This window comes from Bombus pyrosoma, linkage group LG4, assembly GCF_014825855.1.
Source record: "Bombus pyrosoma isolate SC7728 linkage group LG4, ASM1482585v1, whole genome shotgun sequence".
NCBI lineage: Eukaryota > Metazoa > Arthropoda > Insecta > Hymenoptera > Apidae > Bombus > Bombus pyrosoma.
In genome coordinates, this window is record NC_057773.1 from 9485116 (window position 1) to 9513032 (window position 27917).

General features: G+C 44.6%; 3 protein-coding genes across 54 annotated transcripts in view; all 3 read left to right on the forward strand.

Annotated features, from left to right (window-relative positions):
* The window catches only part of LOC122567072 (Down syndrome cell adhesion molecule-like protein Dscam2), a 56689-nt gene extending 44485 nt beyond the window's left edge, over nt 1–12204 (forward strand). For 40 of the 50 annotated variants that reach the window (XM_043725178.1, XM_043725177.1, XM_043725174.1 and 37 more), the window contains 19 exons: nt 1532–1651; nt 1736–1909; nt 1987–2283; nt 2387–2748; nt 2830–3198; nt 3272–3458; nt 3538–3825; nt 3904–4173; nt 4253–4484; nt 4549–4725; nt 4798–4964; nt 5268–5507; nt 5745–5912; nt 6471–6608; nt 7265–7455; nt 7537–7894; nt 8247–8304; nt 8743–8748; nt 9428–12204. In XM_043725178.1, the coding sequence (XP_043581113.1) occupies nt 1532–1651; nt 1736–1909; nt 1987–2283; nt 2387–2748; nt 2830–3198; nt 3272–3458; nt 3538–3825; nt 3904–4173; nt 4253–4484; nt 4549–4725; nt 4798–4964; nt 5268–5507; nt 5745–5912; nt 6471–6608; nt 7265–7455; nt 7537–7894; nt 8247–8304; nt 8743–8748; nt 9428–9512 (3887 nt within the window). In that variant the 3' untranslated portion in view covers nt 9513–12204. Of the gene's footprint in view, nt 1–1531; nt 1652–1735; nt 1910–1986; nt 2284–2386; nt 2749–2829; nt 3199–3271; nt 3459–3537; nt 3826–3903; nt 4174–4252; nt 4485–4548; nt 4726–4797; nt 4965–5049; nt 5233–5267; nt 5508–5744; nt 5913–6470; nt 6609–7264; nt 7456–7536; nt 7895–8246; nt 8305–8742; nt 8749–9427 lie in introns of all 50 variants that reach the window. The other 10 variants (XM_043725199.1, XM_043725198.1, XM_043725201.1 and 7 more) reach the window with 3 other exon arrangements.
* Nucleotides 12205–12480: 276 nt separating this feature from the next.
* Nucleotides 12481–13558, forward strand: LOC122566766 (protein dpy-30 homolog). 2 transcript variants are annotated; one of them, XM_043724476.1, is made up of 3 exons: nt 12481–12535; nt 12652–12728; nt 13172–13558. In XM_043724476.1, exons 1-3 carry the CDS (start codon nt 12520–12522, stop codon nt 13412–13414), a joined length of 336 nt encoding a protein of 111 aa, XP_043580411.1. In that variant the 5' UTR covers nt 12481–12519; the 3' UTR covers nt 13415–13558. The 2 variants fall into 2 exon arrangements, with proteins under 2 accessions (XP_043580411.1, XP_043580410.1); XM_043724475.1 differs by having other exon boundaries at nt 12510–12535; nt 12649–12728.
* A 638-nt stretch (nt 13559–14196) lies between these two features.
* Nucleotides 14197–27917, forward strand: part of LOC122566749 (protein O-mannosyl-transferase TMTC2-like) — a 214932-nt gene continuing 201211 nt past the window's right edge. The window contains exons 1-2 of one of the 2 annotated variants that reach the window (XM_043724447.1): nt 14197–14374; nt 20172–20492. The gene's annotated coding sequence lies outside the window, so the exon portion shown is untranslated. The remainder of the gene's footprint in view (nt 14375–20171; nt 20493–27917) is intronic. The other variant, XM_043724446.1, reaches the window with a different exon arrangement.

Consider the following 27917-nt stretch of genomic DNA (forward strand, 5'->3'; position numbering starts at 1 on the left):
GCAATCCGTCTGGGAAAGCGATGCACGAGGCGACATTGCGAGTTCATGGTTAGGGCCAGAGTAATGTGGGATCATTGAATGATATACTAATGATTGAACGATGATTAAATAACTCGGAATGAAAAGCAACCGCGTCGGAAGCCCGTGAGAGTATATGATTGCAGGCTTGATTGATGCATCTTCGTCGTTGCCGAAGCTGTCGTGTTTCCTTGGCGAAAAGCTTTCTGGATTTCAGTTCTCAGCGGAAGAGTTTGACACCACAGCGTGTTGCTTTCGTCACCGGGGACGACACTCTCGCTCTTTCTAAATGTTTCTTTACTTTTACCATTATCTTCTACCATTTATTCTACGTTTTTGTTCATTGTTTCTGGACCCGCCTATGTTTTTCAGCCGAGTAGCAAACGCAAAATTACGCCCAAATTCTTACGTGTTCTCCCCCCCACCCCAGCAAATTGGTTGAGCTTGACCCGCATCGTATTTGTGGCTAAGTATCTCGCCTCGTTTGATTACCCTGTCTCGTTGTCATGCTCATCGTCGCTAATTTCTTCGACGACACTTTTCGTTGGCTTTCGAATTGTTTTCTCGCCGCGCGATTACAAATCCAGGCACGTGATTAGGATACACATCAATATTCGTTCTCATATGCGACTCTAATCGCGTTACATACTTCATTTAATCATTCTCATTTACCAATACCGAATGATAATCGGTGGATCGTCGCGATCTTTCAGCGATCATCTAGGTCCCAGCGATCGAGCTGTGTGTTTTTCGTGATTACATTCGAGTGTCGATTTATTATACCTCACCGTACCCCCGTCGCGCTACAACGTGTCCTTGTTCCAAGATGACCGACCGACCATCCAATCACCCATGAAAATCACCCTTTCAACCTGTGCCTCGTCAACCTATGGAAAAGTACCTTTTCCACCTTTTCACATCCGCCCTGCCTCTCACCACACGTCTCGCCTCGTTCATTTTTTACATGCATTCGTAGTGGTAGCTAATATATCTTTTAATATGCATGCGATTTTTCCTTAGATTATAACACGCAGATTATTTTTCAAGCGGTGCAGCATGATGAACCGTGCTCGAGTATCATAGTCACAGTAATTATACGTAGTGTTCCTTGCACGAGCGCTGTGAGCTCCTTCAGAGCCGCAACCATATTTTTTTCTATCTGCCTGTTTCACCTATCTTTCTGTTCGTGCTGTAGTCACCCGCATAATCATTTTGAATTCCCGCATGTCGAACTTTTGCAATGTTGTCGCAGTTGCGGGGGCGAGTCGCGTTTCGTTCAGCATGCCACGAAACTGACTGTCGTGATCTTTGGTTCTATTTTTATTAAATCGATAAAAAGAAACACGCGTGATTCGAAATTCGAAACAGTTGTCGATTATCGGTTGCAAAGTGTCGGAATGTTCGATAGAAATTATGGGAACCCAAGATCACGATGCGACTGACTCCCGGATTAACTGCCGATATGGTGGATGCGCCGGGAGAACATTTGAATAACTTTGTTGTTCTATAACAGTACCTCCTCGCTGGATTCTGGAACCCACCGATAAGGCATTTGCTCAAGGCTCTGATGCACGTGTTGAATGTAAAGCTGATGGTTTCCCCAAGCCCCAGGTCACATGGAAGAAAGCTGCTGGTAAATATATTCGCCCTGACGATTATTATCGTTACTTTTCCTCTGTCGATACCTTCATGATAAATTGTATTTTCTATTTTACAGGAGATACACCGGGCGATTATACCGATTTGAAACTGAGCAACCCAGATATCAGCGTTGAGGATGGAACTCTGTCAATCAATAATATTCAGAAGACGAACGAGGGCTACTATCTGTGCGAGGCTGTAAATGGAATTGGCGCGGGACTTTCGGCTGTTATCTTCATCTCGGTTCAGGGTAACACACTATCCCCGATCATTTCTTTCTTACTTCTTTTAATTCTGTCAATAATTTTTGTATCGCTTTAATCGCAGCTCCACCCCACTTTGAGATCAAACTGAAGAACCAGACTGCACGACGTGGAGAACCTGCTGTATTACAATGCGAGGCTCAAGGCGAAAAACCAATTGGTATTTTATGGAACATGAACAACAAGAGACTGGACCCGAAGAGCGATTCTCGTTACACCATCCGCGAAGAGATTTTGGCTAACGGCGTACTGTCTGACCTGAGCATCAAGAGAACCGAGAGAAGCGACTCTGCCCTTTTCACCTGCGTTGCCACCAATGCCTTTGGAAGCGATGACACCAGCATCAACATGATTGTACAAGGTTCGAATTGATTTGCACAAATTCAACATTTGCCTAATTTTTCGCACGTCGATCGAAGTAAGTAACAAAATTTGATGAAATTTCCTTGATTTTTGAATTCCAGAGGTTCCTGAAGTACCATACGGCCTGAAGGTATTAGACAAATCCGGACGATCGGTTCAATTATCCTGGGCAGCACCATACGACGGAAACAGCCCCATAAAACGCTATGTCATTGAATACAAAATCAGCAAAGGCTCTTGGGAAACTGACATTGACAGAGTACTGGTACCCGGATCGCAACAGAACGTAGCTGGCGTTTTCAACCTGAGACCTGCCACCACATATCACCTGAGAATTGTTGCTGAGAATGAAATTGGTGCATCCGACCCGTCTGATACCGTTACAATTATCACTGCCGAAGAAGCTCCTAGCGGCCCACCAACCTCTGTTCGCGTTGACGCTCTTGACCAGCACACTCTTAAGGTAACTTAAGTTTCTTACAGGTGATAAATATTTAAATAACAAAGTATATTTTGATCGAGACTGTCCATTTCATTCGATTAGGTAACATGGAAACCACCCCCACGCGAAGACTGGAACGGTGAGATTCTTGGATACTACGTTGGCTACAAACTCTCTTCCTCCTCTGACTACATTTACGAAACCGTTGACTTCTCGAAGGAAGATGGAAAGGAACACCACTTGCAAATCATGAATCTGAAGACCTACACTCAATACAGCGTTGTTGTTCAAGCGTTTAACAAAGTTGGATCGGGACCAATGAGCGAGGAACGAAGACAACACACCGCCGAAGGAGTACCTGAACAACCCCCTCATGACACTACTTGCACCACCTTGACTTCCCAGACTATCAGAGTTTCCTGGATGTCACCGCCTCTTAGCGCCGCCAATGGAGTTATCACCGGATACAAGGTAGATAAAGAATTAAACTCTGAATAAGCGTCTTTATGTGTGTTGTGGCGATATTTACGATTCTCTTTCGCAGGTTATTTACGGACCATCTGACACCTGGTACGACGAGAACACCAAGGACACCAAGATCACCTCCTCCAGCGAGACCATCTTACACGGACTGAAGAAATACACCAACTACACTATGCAGGTTCTGGCTTTTACTTCTGGCGGCGATGGAGTTAAATCTGCACCTATTCACTGCCAAACGGAACAAGACGGTAAGTAATGCCTGGTAGAAGTAAATTTACAACAAATTGTAACTGGTATCTGAAACGTGCCCTATCCTCTTTCTTATAGCCCCTGAAGCACCTATCGCGATCAAGGCTCTGGTTATGTCAGCTGAATCGATTCTTGTCTCGTGGCGCCCACCAAGCCAACCGAATGGAGTTATCACCCAGTATATCGTTTACACCAAGGCGGACAACGCAGAGGAACCAACTAGCCAGAAAGTACCACCGAATCAACTGACTCACGAGGCATCTGGATTGGACAAACAACGCAGATATGACTTCTGGGTAACTGCTAGTACCAACATTGGCGAAGGAGAGGCTTCAAAGATCGTGGCATTGGCACCAAGCGTTCGAGGTACTCCTTAATTTTCTATTGTTTAAATCTTAGCCATTTGTGGTAAACTAATTTGATCCTGATAAACAAACTTTCCAGTACCGGCAAAGATCGCATCGTTTGACGACAAATTCACTGCTACCTACAAGGAAGATGTTAAATTACCCTGCCTGGCTGTCGGAGTACCTGCACCGGAAGTTACATGGAAAGTACGTGGCGCCGTTCTTCAATCTAGCGACAGACTGCGACAACTGCCCGAGGGATCTCTGTTCATCAAGGAAGTCGATCGTACCGATGCTGGAGAATACTCTTGCTATGTTGAGAACTCGTTTGGCCATGATACCGTTACTCACCAATTGATCGTTCACGGTGAGTGATATCTTAGGACTTCAGATGGGATTCGATGGGATTCGAGAACGAATGATTGATATAAGACGACGTTTCATAGCTCCCCCACACTCACCGCAAGTTACTCTTACTGCTACGACCACCAACTCGTTGACGATGAAACTGAGACCTCACCCTGCCGATAATGCTCCGATCCATGGATACACGATTCACTACAAACCGGAATTCGGCGACTGGGAAACTGCACAAATTAGCTCTACTGCTCAGAAATATACTCTTGAAAATCTGTGGTGCGGCTCAAGATACCAGATTTACGTTACTGCATATAACGGGTAATAATCTAGGCCTGCATGAATAAAACTGTCGCGGAGCGAGGCTCACTTGTCATTCCCTTAGAATTGGAACCGGCGATCCTTCTGACATGCTCAACACACGTACCAAGGGCTCGAAACCGATTATTCCCGAAGCGGCCAGATTCATCGAAGTTTCCACGAATAGCATCACCCTGCATCTGAGTGCCTGGTCCGACGGTGGCTGCCCAATGCTCTACTTCGTCGTCGAACACAAGAAGAAGTAAGGAAAATTGTATAGAAGAGACCCTTTGAGTTTGATGAAAATTTAAACGACCTTTCACGCGCGATTCAGGCACCAACAGGAATGGAATCAAGTCTCGAACAATGTGAAACCCGGTGGAAACTTTGTCGTTTTGGATCTGGACCCTGCTAGCTGGTATCACTTGCGCGTTACTGCTCACAATAATGCTGGTTTCGCTGTAGCCGAGTATGAATTCGCGACGCTGACCGTAACCGGAGGTAAGAGGATTCGAACGGCAGCGGCACACTCGTCGCCGGTGCTAATGGTGGCTGGATTGAATGGTCGCCATATTTTTTGTTCCAGGCACCATTGCACCGGCCCGAGAGCTACCTGATGTGAACGGTGGTGGCAACGACGAAGATCCGATGAAAATTTTCATGGCTAACTTAAATCTGGTCGTACCCGTGGTAGCAGCTATTCTTGTTATAATCGTTGCCGTCATCGTGATCTGCGTTCTCAGAGGAAAGGGTCATGGTGGTGATAAAGGTAATATTCCTTGTTTTTATTGTTTTAACGAACAGGTACGATCGCACCCCCCGTACGCAATAGTGGCAACGACAACACGGATGTCAGACGTTATTTCCCCTGGTTACCTAGCTGGCTCGACGTGAACGTTGTGGTGCCGGTGGGAGCTACGGTTGTTGTGATTATTGTAGGCATAGTTGTGATTTGCGTCGCGCTGTCTAGGAGAACTCGAGGTCCGGAACAAACACGGCTGCGAGGTATCTCATCAGCCGACGAGAAATATTACGAAGGACAATGTATACCAATTTTTTTTTATTATTTTATCTTGCTATGAGAACATAGATGGAAGTTTATCAGAAGGATAATTTGTAAGTAAAAGAAAAGTTTAATCGATTGAATGGAAATGACATTGACGATGAAACTAGTCCTAGATGTTCGGAGAAATTATTTTTCTGATAATCGATCCAAATCGAATACCGAATGCTCGATATTGTCGAACTGTCGAGTGGCATTTGTATCGTTCGTTCTTTTAGACGATGTGGTATATCAGCAAACTGGAGTTGGCGGAGCTACCCTTGACAAACGCAGGCCCGACCTTCGTGACGAACTTGGATACATCGCCCCACCGAATCGCAAACTGCCCCCTGTTCCTGGCTCAAATTATAACACCTGCGATCGCATCAAGCGAGGTACAGTGATAAGTAAGCCACAACTGCCTACAATATGATTTCTAGCTAAATTCCAATTATTGTCTAGATGTTGTCGCATCGGCACGATAGTGTTATCGTTATTTTTATTTTACGTGACACACGATCGAATCGCACAGGTGACACAATTTTAGACCTCACCATCGTCAGACAAATCGGCGTGCCGATACGTCGTTGATAAACCTCACACACACACACACACACACATACACACACATAGACACATAAACGCCCAGACACATAAACATTATTTATATACGCGTTGATCATAGTCAATGCCAGTTGTTTTATTGTTTGCCTCGCTTCAAAATGTTTTTTCTCTACACCTAATCGATATGTATGTCCCACGGGAACGGTTATCTTTCCTCCCTTATTTTGCGCTTATCACATTTGCTGCGCGTACCAAGCGTGTACCATGAACGATTACCTTGTTCACTCGGATGACTCCGTGAATCGTCAATGAAATCAATCACCCCGATATGGCAGCGAGCCAAAACCGAACATTGGTAAGCGTCAGTCAGTCGTACGACCTTTGTAGTATATGTTCGATAGGTGGAACAGGCTCGATAAGAAGCCACTCGACGTGGGATCCCAGACGACATATGTACGAAGAATTGAATCATTGCGCACCGAATCGAAGATGTCCACCACCACCCCGTATGGGCAGTGCCGAAGCTCTCTCCCACAGAGGTTGGTAAAAGTAGTTAAAGACCCGAACGAAGTGCTCTTTCTCCTTCTTGTGTCGCCATGACGAGCCTTCGTCTATCGCGAGACTACGATTACTAACCTACGGCCGGTGCAGCTATTGGCTGGTTGCAGCCGGTCTTCGTAAGTCCTTTGAGTTCCACGGTTCTTACACCGTGCTGATGCAACCCTCTTAATGTTTGCACGTCCTCGCATGCTTGCGCTCTGGTACCCTTTGGTTTCGCAAACAGATAAACACGATGTACTCATAGGAAACACCTTTTTCGATTTGTCCCACTATTCTAAGCGGAACAGGACCAGTTTCTCACTTGATTTTCGTCAGTTTTCAGTTGAAGATATTTAGGATACTTATCATAAGATACGAAAATCGAGCAAATGTAAAAAATGGACCTGTACCTATACGACTAACATGCATGAGATTTTCCCTTAAATATTTCTCGTTGACAAGCAAGTACGAGACAAGAGGAAAAATAGGAATGTAATACGTAGGTACCTGACAATTTTAGCGATAGCGATGACTGCACGACACCAACACCTTGCGAAAGATTATCCGATTGATGGAGATAATCCTATACAATGAATAGATTAGTTCAAGCAGGTCTATAACTGCAGTGTCTACCCTGAGTGATTGTTTCTTTCAGGCATGGAGGATGAGATCTGCCCGTACGCTACCTTCCACCTTCTTGGATTCCGCGAAGAAATGGACCCCAGCAAGGCTATGCAATTCCAGACCTTCCCTCACCCTGGCAATGGACACTCTGGTACCATGGGACCACCTGTTGGACATCCTACTAACGCTTCTGCTCACAGCCGCTCTGGATCTCAGTCTATGGTATTGAAACTCTTTCTAGAGATATTTCCTAGTTTAATTAATTCAATTTATTGAAGTAAATTCCTTCCTCTTTTTTTATAGCCACGTCAAAATGGTCGTTACTCTCGAGTTCCATCCCAAGGAGGTGGCAGCGGAACCCATAACGTCTTCTCTCCTGAATACGATGACCCGGCAAACTGCGCTCCTGAAGAAGATCAATATGGCTCTCAATACGGACAATACGGCGCTCCCTACGATCATTATGGATCTCGTGGCTCTGTTGGACGTCGCAGTGTAGGATCGGCCCGCAATATTCCCGTTTCTGGATCTCCCGAACCACCCCCACCACCACCAAGGAACCATGACCAGAACAACTCCAGCTTCAACGACAGCAAAGAGAGCAACGAGATCAGCGAAGCAGAGTGTGATCGCGACCAACTTGTGAACCGCAACTACGGCGGTCAGTACAAAGAACCGTGATCGAGTAGGGAATCAGAGGATCGAATTACGAAGCGAATTAATTTACAGTAGAATGACTCGTTACCGGGAAGAACAATTTTCTAACGTTGTGTCTTCTTGAACCGAGTCAAGGCGATCTCGTTTCGACTATTCGCTCTGTGTTTCCTTATCGCTGCTCGTCCTTAAATAGTAGAAAATATAGGCATGCCGAGTGAGTCACGGCGTACAAGAATGAACCGGGACTCGCTGCGGAGTCTGTGTATCTAATCGTTTAGCTTCCACGATTTGCATGCTACGTGTCGTCGTAGTAGTTTACCGTTGTGTCAATCGTGCCGTGTGTTTTTCTATTTCAGTGAATGCTCGCGGCAAGGACGGCATGACCACCGAGGAGATGCGTAAACTCATAGAGAGGTCAGTAGAGATCGAGTGAGTTTGGTTAACGGTGTACGACTAAGAAACGTCACCGTTCATGCCGCTGTGTCTCGAGCGATTTCTTGCCTCGAGAACTGTCATTGACTTTCTCGAAAGTAAATTGGCCAACCGCTCCGTTAGTCGCTTCGACTTTTACTATTCGAACAAACGTCATACGTTTCGCGATTCTCCATAATATAATATTGTAATTTTGCCAGACCTGCTTCTTCTTCTCGTAAATTGTTGTTTCTTTTTCTTTTTTTTTTTCTAAACCATTGGTATCTTCGGATTCGATTTGGATCAATTGATTCGCTGGGTGTTCCAAAATGATAGTGGCGATCGAGTGCACGGTGGTTTCGCTAAGAATTCTGAACAATCCTTTTGACAATCTGCTTAACGTATCTCTGACTTTTTCTTGTTTCATGACTCTTTACGCAGGAAGCCGTAAGTTCGTTAGACAATAATAATAATAATTAAACCGCAGGATGCATTCTTGTAACGACAATCGCGTTATAGATGAGTTTTGGAAAGCTTTAGAAGTTGCGTTAACTTTGTTCTTAGCTAGTTTTTTGTGGCCACGAGAATATAGGTCAGTCAATGCTTCGACAGCGTCGCTTCCATACCAACGACAATCAGATCTCTACCTGGGTCGAATAATGCTTACTAAGTTTATATGTATTTGCATGCGATTTTCATGACATTTTGCCAAATGTGATATTCGTAGATAATACTAATTTTTGTTCACTAGATCACGTCGACCGATCACGATCGCGATTGCGATCGATGCCATATTTATTTTCGCTACAACTCTTACTTTTGTCATTGCTACAGATCCTGCTGCCATTGCCGCTGGTGCTACTAACTTAACAACCGCTATAAAATATTTTTATTATCGTACTAATGAAACGATTCTTATTATTAATGTACTGGCGATTGCAACTAGTGCATGTTTCGCTGAATCACGTGCAGATAGTTTTTATTTCTATCCTTTGGATGCATAGAGGCTACCGGAAAATGCGATACATAGCTAGTATCTGTACGCGGATACTTAGAATAACGCTGATGTAAAAGGGAACGCACGAGTACAAGGAGGAAAATTGAAAGCATAAACTGCCTGTTACAGAAACGAAGCCCCCAGCCGGCAAACCGGCGCCGGCCACGGCGGTCACGGGGGACTCCTCACACCCTACGATACTGTGGCAGTGTAACCTGTAAATCATCTTCCGTGGTCTTCCGTCTCTCTCATCACCAGCGACCGAAGATTCGAGAGAAACGGAAAGAGCGCGTACGCTAACTCTTCCCCCGGTGCTGTCGTCGGTCCAAATTGCAACGATATATCAGAAAAATTACCATCGTCGCGAGTAAATAGATTCGGTCAATCGCATTAGGCGGTACACTCGTTGAGACGTTTCGTTTAAACAATCAACCCTGAGGTTGATTTACCAGCGACGACGATATTTGCCTCCTGAAGGGACCGTTTTCTTCGTCTTCGACCATATCATTTTATCCCCTTTTTGGCCTTTCTCTATTTCGATCTCGCGTGTTTTCGTATAAGCGCACTCATTCTTGCTCAATTGTCGACAAGGCCATATTACGAAACTGCCAAATTGATTGACTGCCGATTCAGGCGAAGAGGTAATTTTTATTCGAGGGGCAACATACCGCGTCGTTTTGTTTAACTTAACGAACCATCGAACTCATCGTTTCGTCCTAAACGAGTGTCTTGTTAGAAAACGAACACACCCGGCATGTTCGTGAACGTTGAAAACATGCGACTAGAATCCGGCCCGCGACGCGTGCTCTCGGCGACGGTGCGTTTCACGGGGATTTTGGCGGTATATCCTAGGTTACAATTGTCGCTTCCAAGCGCCACGAGTCACGGGAAGTACACACGAGATACATTAGTTACTCGCTTTTTAAGTCAAGGTTGTGCCACACTGCCGCTCCCTGCAGGCATATGATATTATACATACATATATATATATATATATGATGATGATATTATACATATATATACAATTTATAATTTCGTAACGAAGGTTGTGTCCCTCTTTTTGATGATTGACGATCTTGAGTCTCGACGTCGCGGAGAGCAAGTCTAGAAAAGCACTGTATTGCGACAGTGTCGCAGAGAGTGCGTCGTCGTTGTCGTCGTTGTAGCAAGTAGTCAGGCAACAGGTCGCATCGATGCCGTGGTGGCGTCTAATCGATACTTCTTCCGCCGCGTGTATCGAACCAACAAATTTTCATAAAATTCCTTTTTCACCGATCGACTTATCCGTAGGAAGAACGCGGCACGCTAAATCGTAGATCACGATTCGAAACACGAAATCGTCAGCTGACCACATTATAAAACATCACATGCCATACTTTAAAAGGAGAGAAGATAACGCGTAAGCACACACCACGTTCGTTGTCGATTTTTAATCGTCCTATATAATATTTAGTCCGCTATACACACACATATATTCGCAAGCTAATCTCGATCAATTATGAACCTACGTGAATTTAATTATAAAAGCGACGATGATATTATGCGTGTAAGCAATTCGAGCAACAAGTATCGATTTAAACGTAAGTAGGAGATAAGTCGGACGGATGGTCGCGAGGTGCGCCGTTCTCTTTCGTTCAATGGTGACACGTCGAGTATAGATGAGTAAATAGAAAGATCAGGCTATATAAATGCGATTAGATAGAGCGCTATTGGAAATCGAAAAAGGTAAATAGATAAGAAAAATCGAAACACCGTTCGTTCGAATATTCAATCCTGTATATCGATGTGGCGCCAGGATACGGTTATGACGCGTATCTCATAGTTCGTTTTTATCACAACACTATTTAGATATATAAAAATATATAAATATATAAATATAAATATATATGTATACATTGACGTTCATATATATACGTTGTAAGTAGGTATGTCTAGATGTTGCATTTATTTGCCGAGGCGATGCACGAGTGGTACACCAATTGAACTTGGATCACGGTCGAAGGATGTCTCGTCGTTGACGACGAGCTATTGCCGGGATACTTTGTCCGTGAATCTGTGACTTTGAATGTGTGGCTGCAACTCTGCTCGCCGACGCACTTTTACTAATCTATGTGATTTTAAAGGTTGCGCAAAGTCTCGTGTCTCGTGTATGTGTTACGATCGCGCTCTACCACATTAATGTAGCCATGTGCAAGTCACCTTTTACGATGTATATCACGTTTTACTCACATAACGCTCGCGGAACTTTTCGCTTTGATGCTTTGAATCTTAACGCGATGAAAGAGAAATCGAAAGATATTTAACATATTCGATATTAGCCGTACGATTGATGACGTGACCGTCGATATTAAGTAACAAAAGCTGAAAAAAATAAAATAAAAAAAAAAACGTGATGTTCGCGGATTGTCGCATAGCTTTCTTCTATTAATCGATTGGAAATACTGTTCGTTTAATCGTTATAGTTTGTGTGATCGATCTGGTATCGTTTTTCTTCGCAAGGTTTAACGTTACTTTTGATGATGCTGTGAAACGGTCGGTGTCGCCGTCCGCGTTATACCTATATATTATGCTTTGTTCATTGGTAATCTTGGATATTCGTTTTCGTGCAGCAACGAGGCGGTTCTTCGAGCTTCTCCTTCGGCGGAGCGCGTATCGTTTTCTTTTTCCGTTGCAAGCAGACTCGGGACATTTCGTAATTAGTACCCTGTGTTGCGCTCAGTGCTCGCCTTTAAATTGGCTGTAAGTTCGCATTCTCGTACAACGATACTCGTATTTCTCCGCGTTCGTAGGGACTCGAGGATCCGCTCGCAGTACACCGTTTCCTCAGTACCACTATTTTATGTTTTTGTACCAAAGTCGTAGCGTCTAACTTTACGTTAAATAAATAAAACCAAAAAAAAAGGAAACAATTACTTGTTTGATTTTAGATTCCTAAACATCAAATTGTTTATTCAACCTATGTGTATGTTCACGAAGGATTGGATTTTTCGTTAAACATAATTGTAAAACAATCGCTATATCATGTTTTAAATATTTTAAAGATCCATTAGAACACGTTTTATTATATTACAAAAGCAATGCGTTATTGATTTGCAATATTTAATATTTTACTGGGTTATCAAAACCCGCGTTGCATTTCGAATGTTTACGATATGGTAACATTTGAATGGTGTTTATGCAGTGATAACTCGTAATAGTTGGTAACATTATTTGTTCGCACGATGGCGTCTGGCGGTGGTACGTACCGTTTATTTTGCTTTTTATTATTTAATAGGTAGTGTTAGAGGATACGTTTCGGACGAGAATTTGTGTTAATAATAATGTCGAACAACGTGTTGTTCTTGTAATAGCAGAAAATACAACGGAGGAAAGGACTGAGCCAGCAACGCCGGCACAACCTCTCACCAATGTTGTGAGCGAAACAGCGCACGTAAGTTAGATAACCTATAAATCTAGGCGTAACCTGTTGTGCTATTATCTTTTTACGTTGGCTTTTATCATTGACAGTTTTTAAAATATGATTATTAATCGAATATTTTTCTAGTTTTACGCCGATTTTATGTATCGAAATTTACAATGGATTATTCGAACGAAATAGTTTTGATATTTCCCGCCAAACTAATGACAGCTGTTGTATCGAAATTTAAGTTTGGTTTTGTACCTACAACATTGGATTAGGTTATTTGAGCAGTTAGGTTTGCATATTCTGGTACAGTTTCATTAGTTTTACCAATATCTTGTGCTTCTTATGACTGCCTTTGCGTACAGTTTATAAAAAGTGTAAAGAAAATAATAGCACATAGTTCTAGCTATGTTTGTAAGAATAAAATTAACACCGATCTTAATCCGCTGTATTGTTTTTTATTGTTGCAGAGGATACTAGCAATGAATAAGGATTCAGATCTGTCTGGTGCGCCACCAAAGAAATCACGTGTTGAATTACAATCCCTGCCAACGAGGCAATATTTGGATCAGACTGTAGTTCCAATTTTGTTACAAGCTTTATCTAGTTTAGCCAAGGAACGACCTGCTGACCCCATTAGCTTTCTGGCTGGATATTTGTTGAGGAATAAAAGTCAATACGATAATGGCGAATCTCCACCTACTAGTCAATGAACTGCGTATGCATGTATAAGTATGTGGTGAAAATTGAAGAATTGTTTATGAACACTTATTGACATTTCTTAGGAGTATCATTCAAGTTGGGCAAGGTGTATTTGTGTATCAAATTAAATAAAAATGTATTAGCTTTCTATCGTATGACAAGTTTTTTGGTGGTTAAATAGCAAAGAAAATGTAACGAGTTTCCTTTTTGGTGCTTATCTTTGTGCTCAATTTTAATGACAATTTTCTGGTGAATAACGAGGTTAATTTTATATATATATATATATATTGAAAATATATATGTATGTATATATACATATGGAATATAGAATATATATGTATGTTATGTGTATTGTAATGTATAAATCTATAGAGATTAAGTTCATCATCATTAAGATATACGATACTTCCAATAATTTATATCTGAAAAAATTTTAATCAGATCCTGTCGGGTTGAATAAAAATACTTTATAGAACTTCACTGAACCGATGTGTTTCACATCGACCATGAAAAACGAGAAGGATCGTTATCATTGGTCCAATAAATCGTAATGAGTATTCCGTGTTCACGTCGATATAATTGGATGCAATTAAATGTAATCGTCCACTGAATTGGCATGAAATTTATTTTACAGTTCGATAAGATCAATAATACGTATGGACACGCAACGTTCGACCGTACACTTTAATTTTGTTCCATTCCGGAAGTGACACCAATTTTTTCGAATTTTAAATCTGCGCGCGCCGTTTCGCCAATTATGTACGTATCTAGTTGTTGATTTGTCGAGCGTAGTGTGTTGCATCAACGGTTTAATTGCGCCGGTGGATCGTAACGATGCTGAAGAAAATTCGTGTATATCCCAGATAACGCTATGACATTGGTACAAAACGACGACAACGAGAAGATATCGAGGTAATTTCGTGGGGAACAATTCGCACGGCAACATCATCGTACCAAGTCCAATTAACGAGGTGAGCTTCCATTCAAGTCCCTCGTATATTACCTTGGTTTCTTGATACGGCTGTCACCGTGTATTTGCCGTGAACTTCATATTGCTTTTATTTTTCTGCTGTTATTTCGTGCTTTCTGGAAAGAATTTTTGTACTGTGTAATATCCAGCAAATATCTTTTTCGTCTGGTTGAACCAAATAGGAAGAAGATTCGCGTTATATATCGTATTGTACATAGGGTATCTATTGTAGGAACTTTTGAGATTGAACCGTATATGATGCGATACAATATGGAAACCAGGGAGAGATACAGTAGCAGCGAGTTTATGTTTCCTTCCTGGATTTCGTGATTCTTTGTATTTGGACGAAACGGCGAGGTTTGCGCGCGATCGTGTTACAGTTAGCGCTCTCTAGGAGCCCATGCACAAAGAACGTGTATCAAGTAAACTGAGAGTATAGTTAATGGGTGAATCGTGTCATGGCTTTCGTCGTGCGCGCACAATCTGCAGATTCACGCCCGTACGGCCATACGGTGACTCGGTTCAATTGGCACGCATATTGGAATTCTATTAGCGAGATTACCGACAGTAATTGCTCGGTTTGGCACAATATCGCACGTTCGTCTATACCCAGCTAACAGCTAGTGAGCGTCAAACGCGGATTAAGCGCGCGTCTTGCATCGTGGCTAAGGCAAGGCGGGTGTATTATGTTCCCGATTATGCTAGTACTAGTCACTGGTCGCACTCGGATCATCTGAACGGAATATGTCACGAATTGCGAATTTGAATATGCACCGTTATATTAGCCGGAACGAGTCGTGTCAAAGGAGATGTTCGGTTGAAATTACTCGAGCCACCTAGGCGGGAGCGTTGGTCTCGCGCGTTCCTCTGTGAAAATTTAATCGAAAGTTTCTACGGGTTGGGAAATGAAAGTTGAACATAGATGGGGTGAGAGAAACCGGAGGGGGATAGGTTGGAAAAGGGACCGACGGCAACGTGTTTCGTCGGGAAAGAAACGAAACTTGTAAGTTCGCCGATCTCGAAGGCCGGAAAACGATTTACCGGTCATAAGTGCGCGAGACTTCCCAGGTTGCGCCAAGGTTTTTTGAAATTTCTGTCTCCGAACGACTCCGGATAATATAAAATTTTTCTCCATAACTGGAAACTCTGCCGCAGCTTCCTGTCCCGCTCTCTTCCCCTCTCTAGCTCGAGTCTCTCTGTGTTGGAGTTAGGGAAAAAACGCTTACCGAGCAGATTCGCGCGAGCTAAAGCCCTCTTTTCTCTCGTATTTTTTACCAAGCTAAAATTCTATCTGATAACCAGAAAGTTTTTTTTCTACTCTCCGCTCTTTTTATATTTTTCTACTTTCTCTCTCTCGCTCCCCTGTTTTTGCATTTTATTTTGTTCATGAAAGATGATACACGAACTTTTGTCTGAGCGCGGCCGCGTAGCCTGAGACAATAAATAGCGGTTGGGTTTCGCTCTAGTTACGATTATTAAATGTAATATCTGTTTTGAAAATAACGAAGCCCGTTGTAATATAAAATCGTTAATTGAATATCAGAACGTTTGCAGATTGCAAATTGAAACTGAAACTTGCGAACTGAAGCGTTCGGGAACATATTCAGTTCGAAAATGAAATTCGTAATATGGTCACGTTATAAACGGACATTTTAATCAGTTTGACTGAATCGTTCGCGATTTCGTGAAACAGAGCGAAGGTACATAGGACGTTTGCTATGCCGTTGCCGGGCTGTGCCTTCCCCTCTTTCTTCCAGTCATTCTCTTCTTTTTGAATTATCTTGCGGTTCCTTGCTCGCGGGGCCACAGATTTTCATTTCAGATCTGGCTCTGGTACAGTGCAGAGGAGAAAATAGAAGTCGCTTCCCGTTGATTTCAATCTGTTTGACGGTACTCTCCTCGCTTCTTCTCGCTTCTCGAAGGGCCGCGATGCCGGGGATGCTGGCGTACCGCGTCACTGCCCGAAGACAACGAGACAAGATCCGCGACGCGAGACATCTGTTATCATGCCACGGCATCTCCTCAGCTATTTCATGCTCTCGTTTCTTTCCTTCCGTTCCGCTCTGCTTCCTCCTCAGGACTTATTGGTCTCGCGAAGACATTTCCCTGAAGGACATTGATGCGCAATTACGTGAAAGTCCCGTCGACACGGTCGTGTAAACTCGAAAACGTCGCGTCGTCCGGCTTCTTACTCGTCCCCTGCGAATGGCTCGTTCTCTTTTATAGCTATGTAAATCGGCTAGACGGGACAATAGGGAACTTCATTGTTTGAAAAATCTTTTATTGTCACGCGAAGGAGAGGCTCGTCTTAATTGGAGAGCGATGATACACAAATATATTCGTTAAATTCCCAAGTTATCTGCCATATAGAAGCGTATTCGCGTTGAGTAATTAGACGAAATAGAATCAATTCGATAATGATGTTTATCCTCGGACTGTATGCAAGATGCGCGTAAACAGAACAAGTATGGAGTATTCATTGCAATGAAGAGTATGAACGTTTGATGGCATTGTGCGAAGTTGATTTCACCAACGAAAATCATTATGTGTGTCGTTCCTAAAACGATATCCTGGCTTAAAAGGTCTATATCCAGAGATAAGATGAAATTGGAAAGAAAAAAGAGCCTAAGTGGTTTCGTCTTTTTGTCTCGAACGTTTTTTCAAATTAAGCATGCTTTTTTCTTTTTCTTTGGTATCATCCGCCCTAACAATAGCAATATCGATATCACCCGGAATAGCTTCGATATTATCAGGGAACATTTTACACAAAGCAATACGTTTCTATGGATGGGGTTTAATGTAGAGGATCCACTCCCCAGAGTTTTAGTTTTCGATCGCAGCTGGACGTAGGACCGACTGCTATCTCTCTTCCTCTCTCTCTCTCTCTCTCTCTCTCTCTCTCTCTCTCCGCCCTTCATCTTCTCTCCACACCGGCAGGTAGGCGTCTCTCGAAAAGCGCTTAATCCTCCGACCAGTCGAAAGCCCCTCTGCTGGTATTACAGCAAACGCTGATTTGTGGTCGCGGCAGCGACATTATTTATAATTTGTGAGTATTAATAGCTGACTCACACGTGTATACCTACCGGGATATATATTGTACGGGAGCCTTTTCAGTCTCATCGATCTCGCCTATCGTCGATAAATTTCCTTCTCGTTCGTGGCCAGTAGTTCAAGTTTCAGTTCGGACGCGGTTCTATTTTGCCGTACACGCATACACATACACATTTCCACCGCGTCAAATCATTCTCCATTCTGACGTACACACTAGCTTATCTCCGTAGGATCGCGGTAGCGATTTCAATCTCCCCTTTTCTTCTTTGTGACAAACCTACGAGTTTCTGGCGTGGCCGTGCAGGCTGCGTGTAATTATTAATTCCTTCATCGCCGTACGACTCTGCAAGTAACGGGACAATGAACATCGCTTTAATTCTTAAGGACACGCATACGTAGGGCAATCTGGGCGGTACATATGCGAGTTGCAGTCGCGGAGTTGGTTCCGTTTCCTGGCCGCACCCAACGTCGCGCGGTCACCACCTCCGACCTTCGTTTCTCGCGGTCAGAGCAGAAAGGAAGGAAGACTTATGAGTCGATGAAAGGCGAATGAAGACAGACATGTTCGAACGTACCCGAGAGGGACGCTGAAAGGGCCGACCTACGGAATACGTTATTTCTGAGGACTGTTATTTCGCCGCTGAATCCACGGACTGGGTATATGGCGCCGAGATAACGGAATCAGATAGCTACCGTGCCATCTCTTACAGCAGAATGATACCTTACGGGGATATAACTCACCGTTTCCAGACCGATACCTTTACCGGAAGGTACGCACGAAACCCGACTCTGTCCATACTCTCTGTGTGTCTCGATGCAGGTCTCGAGACGCCCACCGTACCTACGCCACTGTCCGTGATGGCTTATTCTCGAAATTGTCGACCGGAGCGTAATAAAGCGTTCGGGGACTGCCAATCAGTCGATAGAACTTAACTTGGAACGCTAGATGCGGCGAAGTAAGGGCGTGGACGACACGATACCGCTGCGCCACCCTGACGACCATGCTACCGCATTCATATTTTTTCCCCTTCGGCGACCTGGATCGGAACATTTATCAGTTACGTAAAAAATAGTTCATTCAATCACGCTCGTTTGATATGGCATCAAAGGCGAAGACTCGTTCTACATAAAAAGAGAGGTTCGTTCGAAGTTGTTGCTTTTTCGCGAATCCAATCTAACTTCGTGCGATAACGACTACGAAAGGTCAGTGGGAGTGGTGGGAAGAGAAGGAAACCATTACTCGTTTCTACCCCTATTAGTTCATTTTCTCGTTAGGAAAACCGACGGATGTACAATTATCGACGATTGCGACGGCAATTAAGCCAGTTCTCGATACCCTTTGAAAATCTGCTTTCATTGTTTCACTGCGGCTCTCTGGGATCTCGTCCGAACGAAACAATGCTCCTCTTTTTCCTCCCTTTATAATCGGACATGATCAGTCGACGAGTTCTCGTCACGCTAATTGCTTAGCAACTAATCCGGTCAAATGTCCGCATGTATGGGATTTCCATAAGTGTTGGACCGTTCGCGGAGAGACGCGATCGCGAAGGAATGTTTTAAGGAACATCCATAAACCAAAGACATTTATGGGACTTGAGAATCCTGATTTTTAGAAATACTAAGATTTATGGTGGATCCTTAGGTTTATTAAGGGTTTAAGTAAGGGTGGGTGGACATCTGACGACCAGACAACGAGGGATGGCGTGCGGTTTATATTACGCAACGTAAGCCATAAGAGGAATTATTAGGAAGAAAGGGTCGAAGATGTTTACTGGATTCATCTGCGGTGCGCGATGAACCAGCCCGCGAATTGGAATTCTCCACCTAATAAATCACCGTTGTATATCTGCGTGCACTGGGACGCAGGCACCGATGTAAACCGGCGTTCTCTCTGCGCCCATGCGACCTATAGCGTCAGTTTCATCGTTCGCTGGCACAGTCTCTCCAGGAAAGCGAACATTGTTTCGTGTGTGACCGTAGAATCGATTACAGCGGAACGATCGTCTAGATAACGAAACATACGCGGCGCAACGAAACAGCTGGGATCTAAAAGCAGGTCGGATCGATTTTGTGGATCGATAGGTTTTCGACGCTGCTAGAATCGCGAGGGTGTACGAGCGTGATGGTTATCGACGTTCCACCGTTTACTCGCGGCTTAGATTCTCATTGATAAACAAGAGTCGATCGAATGGCAGAGTCGAGCTATTATGGGAATAAGGTCAATCTGTTCTTTTTTTGTTTCGCCCACACTTCGCCCGTTTTTGTCCTTTCTCTTTTTCTTTTTTTTTTTCTATTGTTGTGGTACATCCAGTAAAACGTTAAGAATATCTAGCCTCGTTTATTTCGGTGAAACTACTACGTGTACGGGAGCTGTGTTCGAGTTCGGGTTTTAATATCGCTGAGAGCAGCGCACGTTGACAAAAAGGGTAGGGAGTTTTTATTAAAACGCGCGTCCTCTCTTTCTCTCTCTCTCTCTCTCTCTCTCTCGTGCTCCCCGTCTTTCTCTAGCGCATTGATTTTCAATGTAATTTCACAAATTTATGGGCCATTTGCATCGGCCCGGATGGTACCGATATCATCGTGTTTAATAATTTTTTACTTCTGCATCAGTTCTTCCACTCCTGTCTCATTTTTTCTTTTTCTTTCTCTCTCTCTCTCTCTCTTTTTTTTATCTAACGGAATGGATTTCGTTCTATCGGATGTTGTTCCTGCAAAACAGCTAACCGGTTATCTTCTTCCTGTTACAGAACATTTTTCAAGGCCTATCCAGCCACAGTATCGCATTTCGGATACGTCGCGAAAATGCTATAAACTACGGAACGAAACGATCGCCCCTGTTTCTCGCTTCTTTGTCACCGCCAACCCCAGCTGCTCTACCATCGCCACCACCGACGAATCTTCTCGCCGACATTTGGATTCACCATTAAACATGGTCTCGGCTTATCTTAACTGATATCTAGTTGGTTTCTTGGATCTTGGGATGTGAGTCGACGAGGAACCTTGCTTCGATTCTTTTGTTTTGGATATTCAACGATCGACGACGAATATTTGGATGGGACCATCGAATGGTGAGTTCTTGTTAACAAATATTTTTCAAACTATTTTGAGATGGATTAAACGTGTAGATTTGTTTGATAAAGAAACGAGTAGATGAATTCGTAATAGTCAATTGTATTAAGATCGGTATAAATACAAGTACAGATACAGAGATATTGTATGCCAGTTGTAATCGTCGCTCGCTCAATGCTATTATGTCGATCGGAGAAAGGACAATAATACTCTGTCCTAGGAAGCACGTTCATACGTTTATACCGACGGACGTTACCACAAAAAGCTAATCTTCTTATGTAACTTCGGCTGGAGATTACAAGAAACGGCAATAACAATCTGTCCAGAGTTCATTTGCCTCTAGACCTTGTTGACCAAAACAATCGTTAGTACTCAAAGGCACTGTAATATGAGTCTCCCCCAGATTCGAATTTTTTACGCTCATGTGTCGCTACAATTTATTTGTGTGACAAGTAGGTAGGTCAATACACCATTCAAACTGTCATCTAATGGAGCGGTTAATGAAGAGATTTGCTTATAACATATTAATTAAAAACCAGACGATTGTATATATCTTTTAAGAAATGTTACCGTACGATTTACTGCTTGATTATATCGTGGGTTTACGCTCTGACGTGGATTAAATGTCGTACAGGCTGATGTAAAACAACAATCAGCCGTTTCGCGGTAGACAATCGTACATTTTTCATCGAGTAAAGATGTCCCCGTACTGGTGGTCGTTTCTTGGAAGTAGCGCAATAGCTTCCTCTTTCAGCGTGTGCTGTTTAATTTACTGCAGCCCTCGACGAGTCGCGCAAACTGCATTAATAACAAGTCTGCTTGCTCCTTTGACATTCTGCAAGAGCATCCGCTGTAAAAACTCGCGCCCCATCGACTCTGACGCGAGATCGTTTCGGTTATTTTTCACCGCGGCTACGAAAACAAGAATCCGCGGCCGGGAAAAACGAGGCGCAAGGCGAAAGTAGGAATTCCAAGAAGCTTGAATTGTAGGTTCGGTTCTGGCTAATTTGCCGGTTATTTCCGCGAGCAACGAACGACGCGGAGGGTGTCGATGACGACACACAGAGGTCGATGATTTCGTCGGCTATATACCTTTTATCCGCTATGCAGAGTGGCCGTATTAAAATGTAAATGCATGGTAGCTAGTTATTATGCGGAGCGGCCGATGCGATCTCCACCGACGGCGATGCTACCCTCGTCCTCGTGTGTGCGTCCTCCTATGCCCCTCGTCGTCGTCGTAAACACCCGATAATGGGGAAACCGTGTACCTTGCTATCCGCTCCTGTACTCTCACGCAAGTGTGAGAAAGAGGGAAAGAGAGGACGCGATGGCCAACGAGAGACGTCGATTACTGTTCCTCCGACCTCTCGCGATCAAAAATTGCTCGGACATCTGAAACCTTCCGATACCATATTTTTCCTCTGTGTATTCCTCGGATCAGGTAATCTCTATAAGAGGAAGAACACTCGGTCCATAACGTCCATAACGAACCGCGAGTTGATCAAAGCGCGCGATCGATCAATTCCTTTCCCATGTTCGGATTATCTTCCGTAAAGTACTCGTGAAACTTTTAGATTCCGCGTAAAACCGCTGACCTTTTTTTCCCCGGTAGTATTACCGTATGATTTCGATTAAGATATCTCGTTACAGCGCCGTAAAATCAGCTTCTCGTTTACCTCTAAATCGGGCATCCTCAGAAATCTTCGAAATTCGTGGAAAGCTCGTCGTGCGTATCTCCTTCGACGAGCGTCATCGCGTAATCGTTGTAAATTGCTGGAAGAACCGACGTGACGTAAGCGAGATTCGACAAAAGGAATCTTCCGGGCAACGTGTTTTTCTCGAGATACGTGCTCGGCCAATGAAAAATATTTGTTGGTTTTGTTAGCCGGTTGGTTAGTGCGCGCGTAAGAGTCGCGGATCCTTCAACGGAGGGCACGTTTCCTTCTCGTCCCTCTCTCTTGTCACCGTGTTCGCGATGTTATCACTGCCGCCTGTTTTGCGGCTTTCGTATTATTTGTGCATTTCCACGGTTATATTCCTGCGGGTCTCCGTTCTACCGTATAATAAAATCCCTCTCAGCAGACTGTCTCCTTCTTCTCCTTCCCTGTACTCGGAGCATCCCTCGGTACACAGTATGTTGCTGCATCGTGCTTGCACGGGGCAACGCGTGGTGCATTCTTGGTGTGCTAAGAGTACGAGAGAGGGAGGAGGGGTTGACTAGATAGAGGGAGCGAGACGGGATCGAGATGGTTTGGGAGGATGGGTAGGAGGAAAACATAGAGGGCTGAGTAACTGCAAACAACAAATACCACCAGGTACCGGCGCGCATTCCACGGAACGGTGTGTATAAACACGAAGCCGACGGCCGTGAAATCCGTGTAGAGAAACCCGGTTAATGCTGTCGAAGTACACGATACTCTGGCTATATTTGTCGATCGTTCCGGGAGACGATGTATAGATATCTTGCGAGTGTAAGCTAATCGGGGTTGCAGTCTTGTCGAGCTCGCCCTTTACTTTAAGGTTCCGAGAAACTTTGTACATCGTCGGTCATGAGCTAATGAACCTAGGTCACCTTGATCTACCGAAAAGCACGAGCACAGCGGCAAGAGGGAACGGAAGGACGCGCATAGCGTTCGCTGAAAGATAGGGATACAGAGATTGAACGGTGGGTTCAGGATAGTAGGGTCATGCGATCGACCGCAACCGGAGAGTCAGGGAGAGAAAGAGAGGAAGGGCGGAAATGAGAGAGAGAAAGAAAGAGAGAGAGAGAGAGAGAAAGAGAGAGAAAGAGGGACGACTTACTTATGGCGACAACAGGTTACAAAGTCGGCTGGTTAACTCTAGCCGCAGGTCAAGTTTCCTCTCATCGTGCAAAGGTCAAAGGGCATTCCCCTAGCGGAAGCTAATGACATTTTTGCGGGACGTTAGAAAGGTTCGTGTACGGGATACCTTTTGAATCCTCTTAGGGTGTCTAGATAAAGGGGAATAAATCAGAAGGCAAGATCCGTGACGATTATCCACGGCATGAAATGCATTATCGAACGTTTAATAAAGAGGTGGTGGATAGAATCGTCGCCTATTATACGACTAAACGGCGCGGCGCGATGTCGTAAAGGATCGCGCCGTAGAGGAGCAAGATCGACGATACGCTGCCGGGTATCCGTGAACGAGCTGGGAGGGGTTGCATAAATATTTCTGAAAAATTAACGAACCAGCAGTAATACATTTTACAACGCTTGATAAGTTCCGTAGTAACGCGAGCATCGGAGAAAAGTGGCGAAAGGCTGTGCTGATAAATAGGTCGATCATAGAAGCCCTGTCGGAGCGTGAAGAATTAATCTCCCGCGCAAGAAGTTTAAATATTAAATACGAGTCTTCGCTGCGACCGTATTCACGCGATTAATTGATTATCCCTCTATGGATGATAAATGAGCCTTCGGCTGGCGCACAATATGAAAGCTTGTATGTGCAACGATACGTGGCGCTTATTGTACGCCGCTTACCTGTAGGGTAAGGTGTTGCCAGGTGTGTCGATGTAACGATGCGAAGAAAATAGAAAAAAAATACAGAGAAAATCGAGTCGCCTCAAAGTGGTCGCCTAAATGGCACGTTCCATTAGACCGGAAAATTCGAAGGCCGTGCGCGAGGGTCGATATAAGCCATTCGTTACAACGGTTCACTTCGTGAGTGAATAGAGGTCAGGTCGATCGAATCGACGATGCGATTAATCGTGTTTCCTTATTTTCTCCTTTTCGTTTGGTTTGGCAAAACTGGAGTTAACGATGGCGAAGGTTGACCAAATCGATCGCGATTTATAAAGAATAGAAAGGTTCATTGTCAACGGGAAACCATCGTGTTTGCGAAATCGCGGATTCGCCAACGAGCCATGTAAATCCGAATGACGCTTCAAATTATAATGTCTCGTCGTTCGACGTTGAAAGATAATCACTATCGTTTGGTCGCACGCTGCATCGATTGTTTTCCATTCTGAACATTTATATTCAATGGTCGAATGATCGATAAATTTCGCTCTAATTGCTTCCACAAAGCGTACAATCCATACTCGATAGTGAAAGAAAGCGAGAGCGTTCTTGCAAAGGGTTGGTAGGTGGGTAGGTTGGTAGGTTGGTAGGTAGGTAGGTAGGTTGGTAGGTAGGATTCGATCGGTGGGAAATTCCTACCGCAGATCCTTTTGCCATGTATTTCCAATGAGCGCGGTAAAGGAAGAGGCCGAGTCCTGGATATCGCGGTACCGCTAAATATTCGAATCGCCGTTCGCGATACAAGAGATTATTAAAATATTTAAACGAGCCCGTCGACCGTCGTTACCGGGGACTGAAGTCCTCTCTTCGCGAGGTTCTCAATTAAATGCTAACGAGCGAAGAGCTCTTTCCACCTGAATACTCCTTCGTTGGAAGCTGCAGCAGCCACCTAGCTTTCCTCTGCCCCTCACCTCCTACCTCTCATTCCCTTCGGCCCGCCCCTCACTGCCACGGTTTGTCCTTCTTCTCTGTTCCCCCGACGACATTGTTTTAACGAGACTGGGAAGTGCAATTTGTTCTTCCTGCCCTCGGCCCGTCGCAAAAGGGGTTACCTGCTCTTTCTTCTCTCTTTGCAATACTCTTTTCCGCGCTTTTCTCGCGGAATCCGTCGCGTCGTCTTGCTTGTGTGTGACGCTCTCTGTTCGCACGTATCCGCGTGCCGGCGGCCGCGTTTCAATCACATTCGTTTCGTGAAAAATCGCTGGCGGCAATTTAGAAATTATTTTCTCGTGGCTCCGCGAGCCGGCTCACGGAGATCCCAAGTTGTCGACTGCTGCGTCTGCGAACAATAGGATACGTTGAGCGGTAATTGAAATATTGCGCGGGCGGTAACGGAGCTGCATCGTTACCCCGTGATGCATTCAGAAGAAAAAACGACGTACGCCCTAGACCTATTATGCCCGACTAACTAAATCCGCCGCGGTTGTTCGTGGGAATGCCATTGTTGTTTTAACGTAACAGAAGTATTCGGCATGGAAACAACTGGTGGTTCTTATATTTCGTACACTCTCGTTGTTTTCGGTCGGCCAACGAATAACAGGCAAGCAAATATCCGGAGTTGAAAAATTTGTGCCGCCTCGTAGATCGCGAAAAACAGACATCGCGTCGAGTTAGGGGCCAGCTTGGAGAAAAAGCAGGATCGAGATAGCGCGCAGTATCTTCTCATCCTCGGTTGCACGATGCGCCAGTGACCAGGAGCGCTCGTAAAAATGATCGAAGTCTCTAACGTCTTCAATCCTCGGTCCCTATAACTTTCAGCAACCTCCGGTTCTTTTTTTAAATCTACTCCTGGAAACTTTCTTCGCTCTCTCTTCTTCTGCAGACGCGTTTCGTTGCACAGGCTGCCGCTATCCAGAGCCGGGGAACGAGAAAGTACCGAGAAACGCCGACAGAGGTGAAGGTGCTGGGTACCCTCGAGTTAAATTTTAATTTGCAACTAGTTAAAAAGTTAGCGGCACCCGCAAGCGCAAGAAGCGACTCGCGGCTGCCGCGACGATAATGTAAGGGGCGAACTTTCGTTGGTTAGCTGAAGGCACGGCAAAGGGCGGCGGTATGCGAAGGGTACCGCGAATACCCTACCGAGAAAGGAGGCTGCTGAATCGAATACTTGGTAGGATAGGTGGGGAAGAATCATGCGAACATCCGGGAAATTCGAGAAGTGTGAACTCGTTAACCCGTAAATCGTCGTTACGGTCTGCGACTGAGACACCCGCTAGGGTTACGTTAGTCGCGATTAAAGCGCGCATCCAGCTGTCGTACACTTTGCCAGCGAAGTTGGAAGGGTTCAATTACAAGACGGAGACGCGCGGACCCATTGTCTTTATCGCTACTTTCGTCGGTAGGCAATTACGCGGCAATGTTGCTCCTTATCGTTGTCGTTTCGACGGAAAACGCAAATAATTAATTAGACGCTTTTTGCAGCGTCCGGGCTTGCTACCATCGTTGCAGAAGCTTCTCTAATGAGGATTTTCTTTAAAGGTCGCTCTCACCGACGTTGGTCTTTAGGTGAGCTGACTTGGCACCACCAGATATACCTTTCTTCCTTTTTTTTCTTTTCTTCCAGTTCTTCGAGTTAAATCCGCATCGGGTACAGTACATATACTATCATATAGTCTGGGATATGTGGAGGTTTAGGTAGACTCTGAAAGTACCGATGGTCTTTCACGTGCATGTAGTTGGTAGATAGGAGCGAGAATCGTGGCCAACGCAGCTTAACTACGATGATCAGACCGGGGGGAAGAACGGGAAAGTTTCTCCGTGTGATGGGATCGTGTTGGCTGGGCGCGAGAGATTTTCGAGTTGGTAGGTTTTTCCAGGATGTTTCGAGCTTTCCGCGGCTTTCTTTCCTATTCCCACAGACTCTTTGGAAGATTAACTCCGCACGAGCGCGTCCGGTGACGGCGCGGCGATTTCGCGGATAGACGTCCGGATTTATCAATGGCGTTGCGCGCTGTGAATCGGCTGAAAGACGTTTATACGACAAATCGTTCAATTTCGGCCGGTACAGCTGAATATCGGTTGAATCTCGCGACGGAGACTGTTTTCTGTGTTCGTGCCAAGGAAAGGAATAGGCTGTCTCGGATGATAGCTGAAAATATAGGCAGACGAAGAGAGGCAGAGAGACAGCCAGACGCGGGAGAGGAAAAGATTGCGAGGAGAAGGGAAACGTGGCGAGCATACAACGAAGGGAGGGAATCCTCTGGAATAGAATAAAGAACCGGCGTATCGGCGAAACTACATAACCGTAACGATATTACGTCGCAAAAGGAGTTATTTGCCGCTGTAAATAAGAAGGCGAGGAATAAAAGAGCCAGGGGAAGGGACGAAGCCACGGAAAAGAGTGGCTGGGTAACGAAAAACGAAGGAGAAGAGAAATAAAAAGGGTGCACTTCGTGAGAAGATGAAATTTCCTTTTCCGGGTCGATCGTTAAGCCGCGTACAATCGTTCCGACGACGGAAATATCGGTTTTTGTGGACCAGAGATCCCATTGTCTTTGCGGATTTCTCGTGGACGATGAGAAAAAAAAAAAGAAGAGGAGAGAATAGGGTCGAAGGGAATAGGAGGAAGGAGAAGCAGAACAAAAACGATAATAGTTGGTTCGGTTTCGTTATCGAACGGTTTCTGCTTCTCGTATATTAGTCCCCAATCTGGCCGCGAGATCGACGCGACCTTATAACTCAACGACACGGTTCGGGATTCGAATTAAATACAGACTTGTTCCTCTCTTGCGGTATCGATGCGACGGTTAAAAACCGAGGGAAATCCGTTCGCGAATGTCTTTATCGCGCTGATACACGATTGCAATTTAAACACGGCGCTGCAGTTGCCGTGCCAAACGAGTTTGTTACTGGCACGGTAATTGCATCTTCCGCGTTTGACTG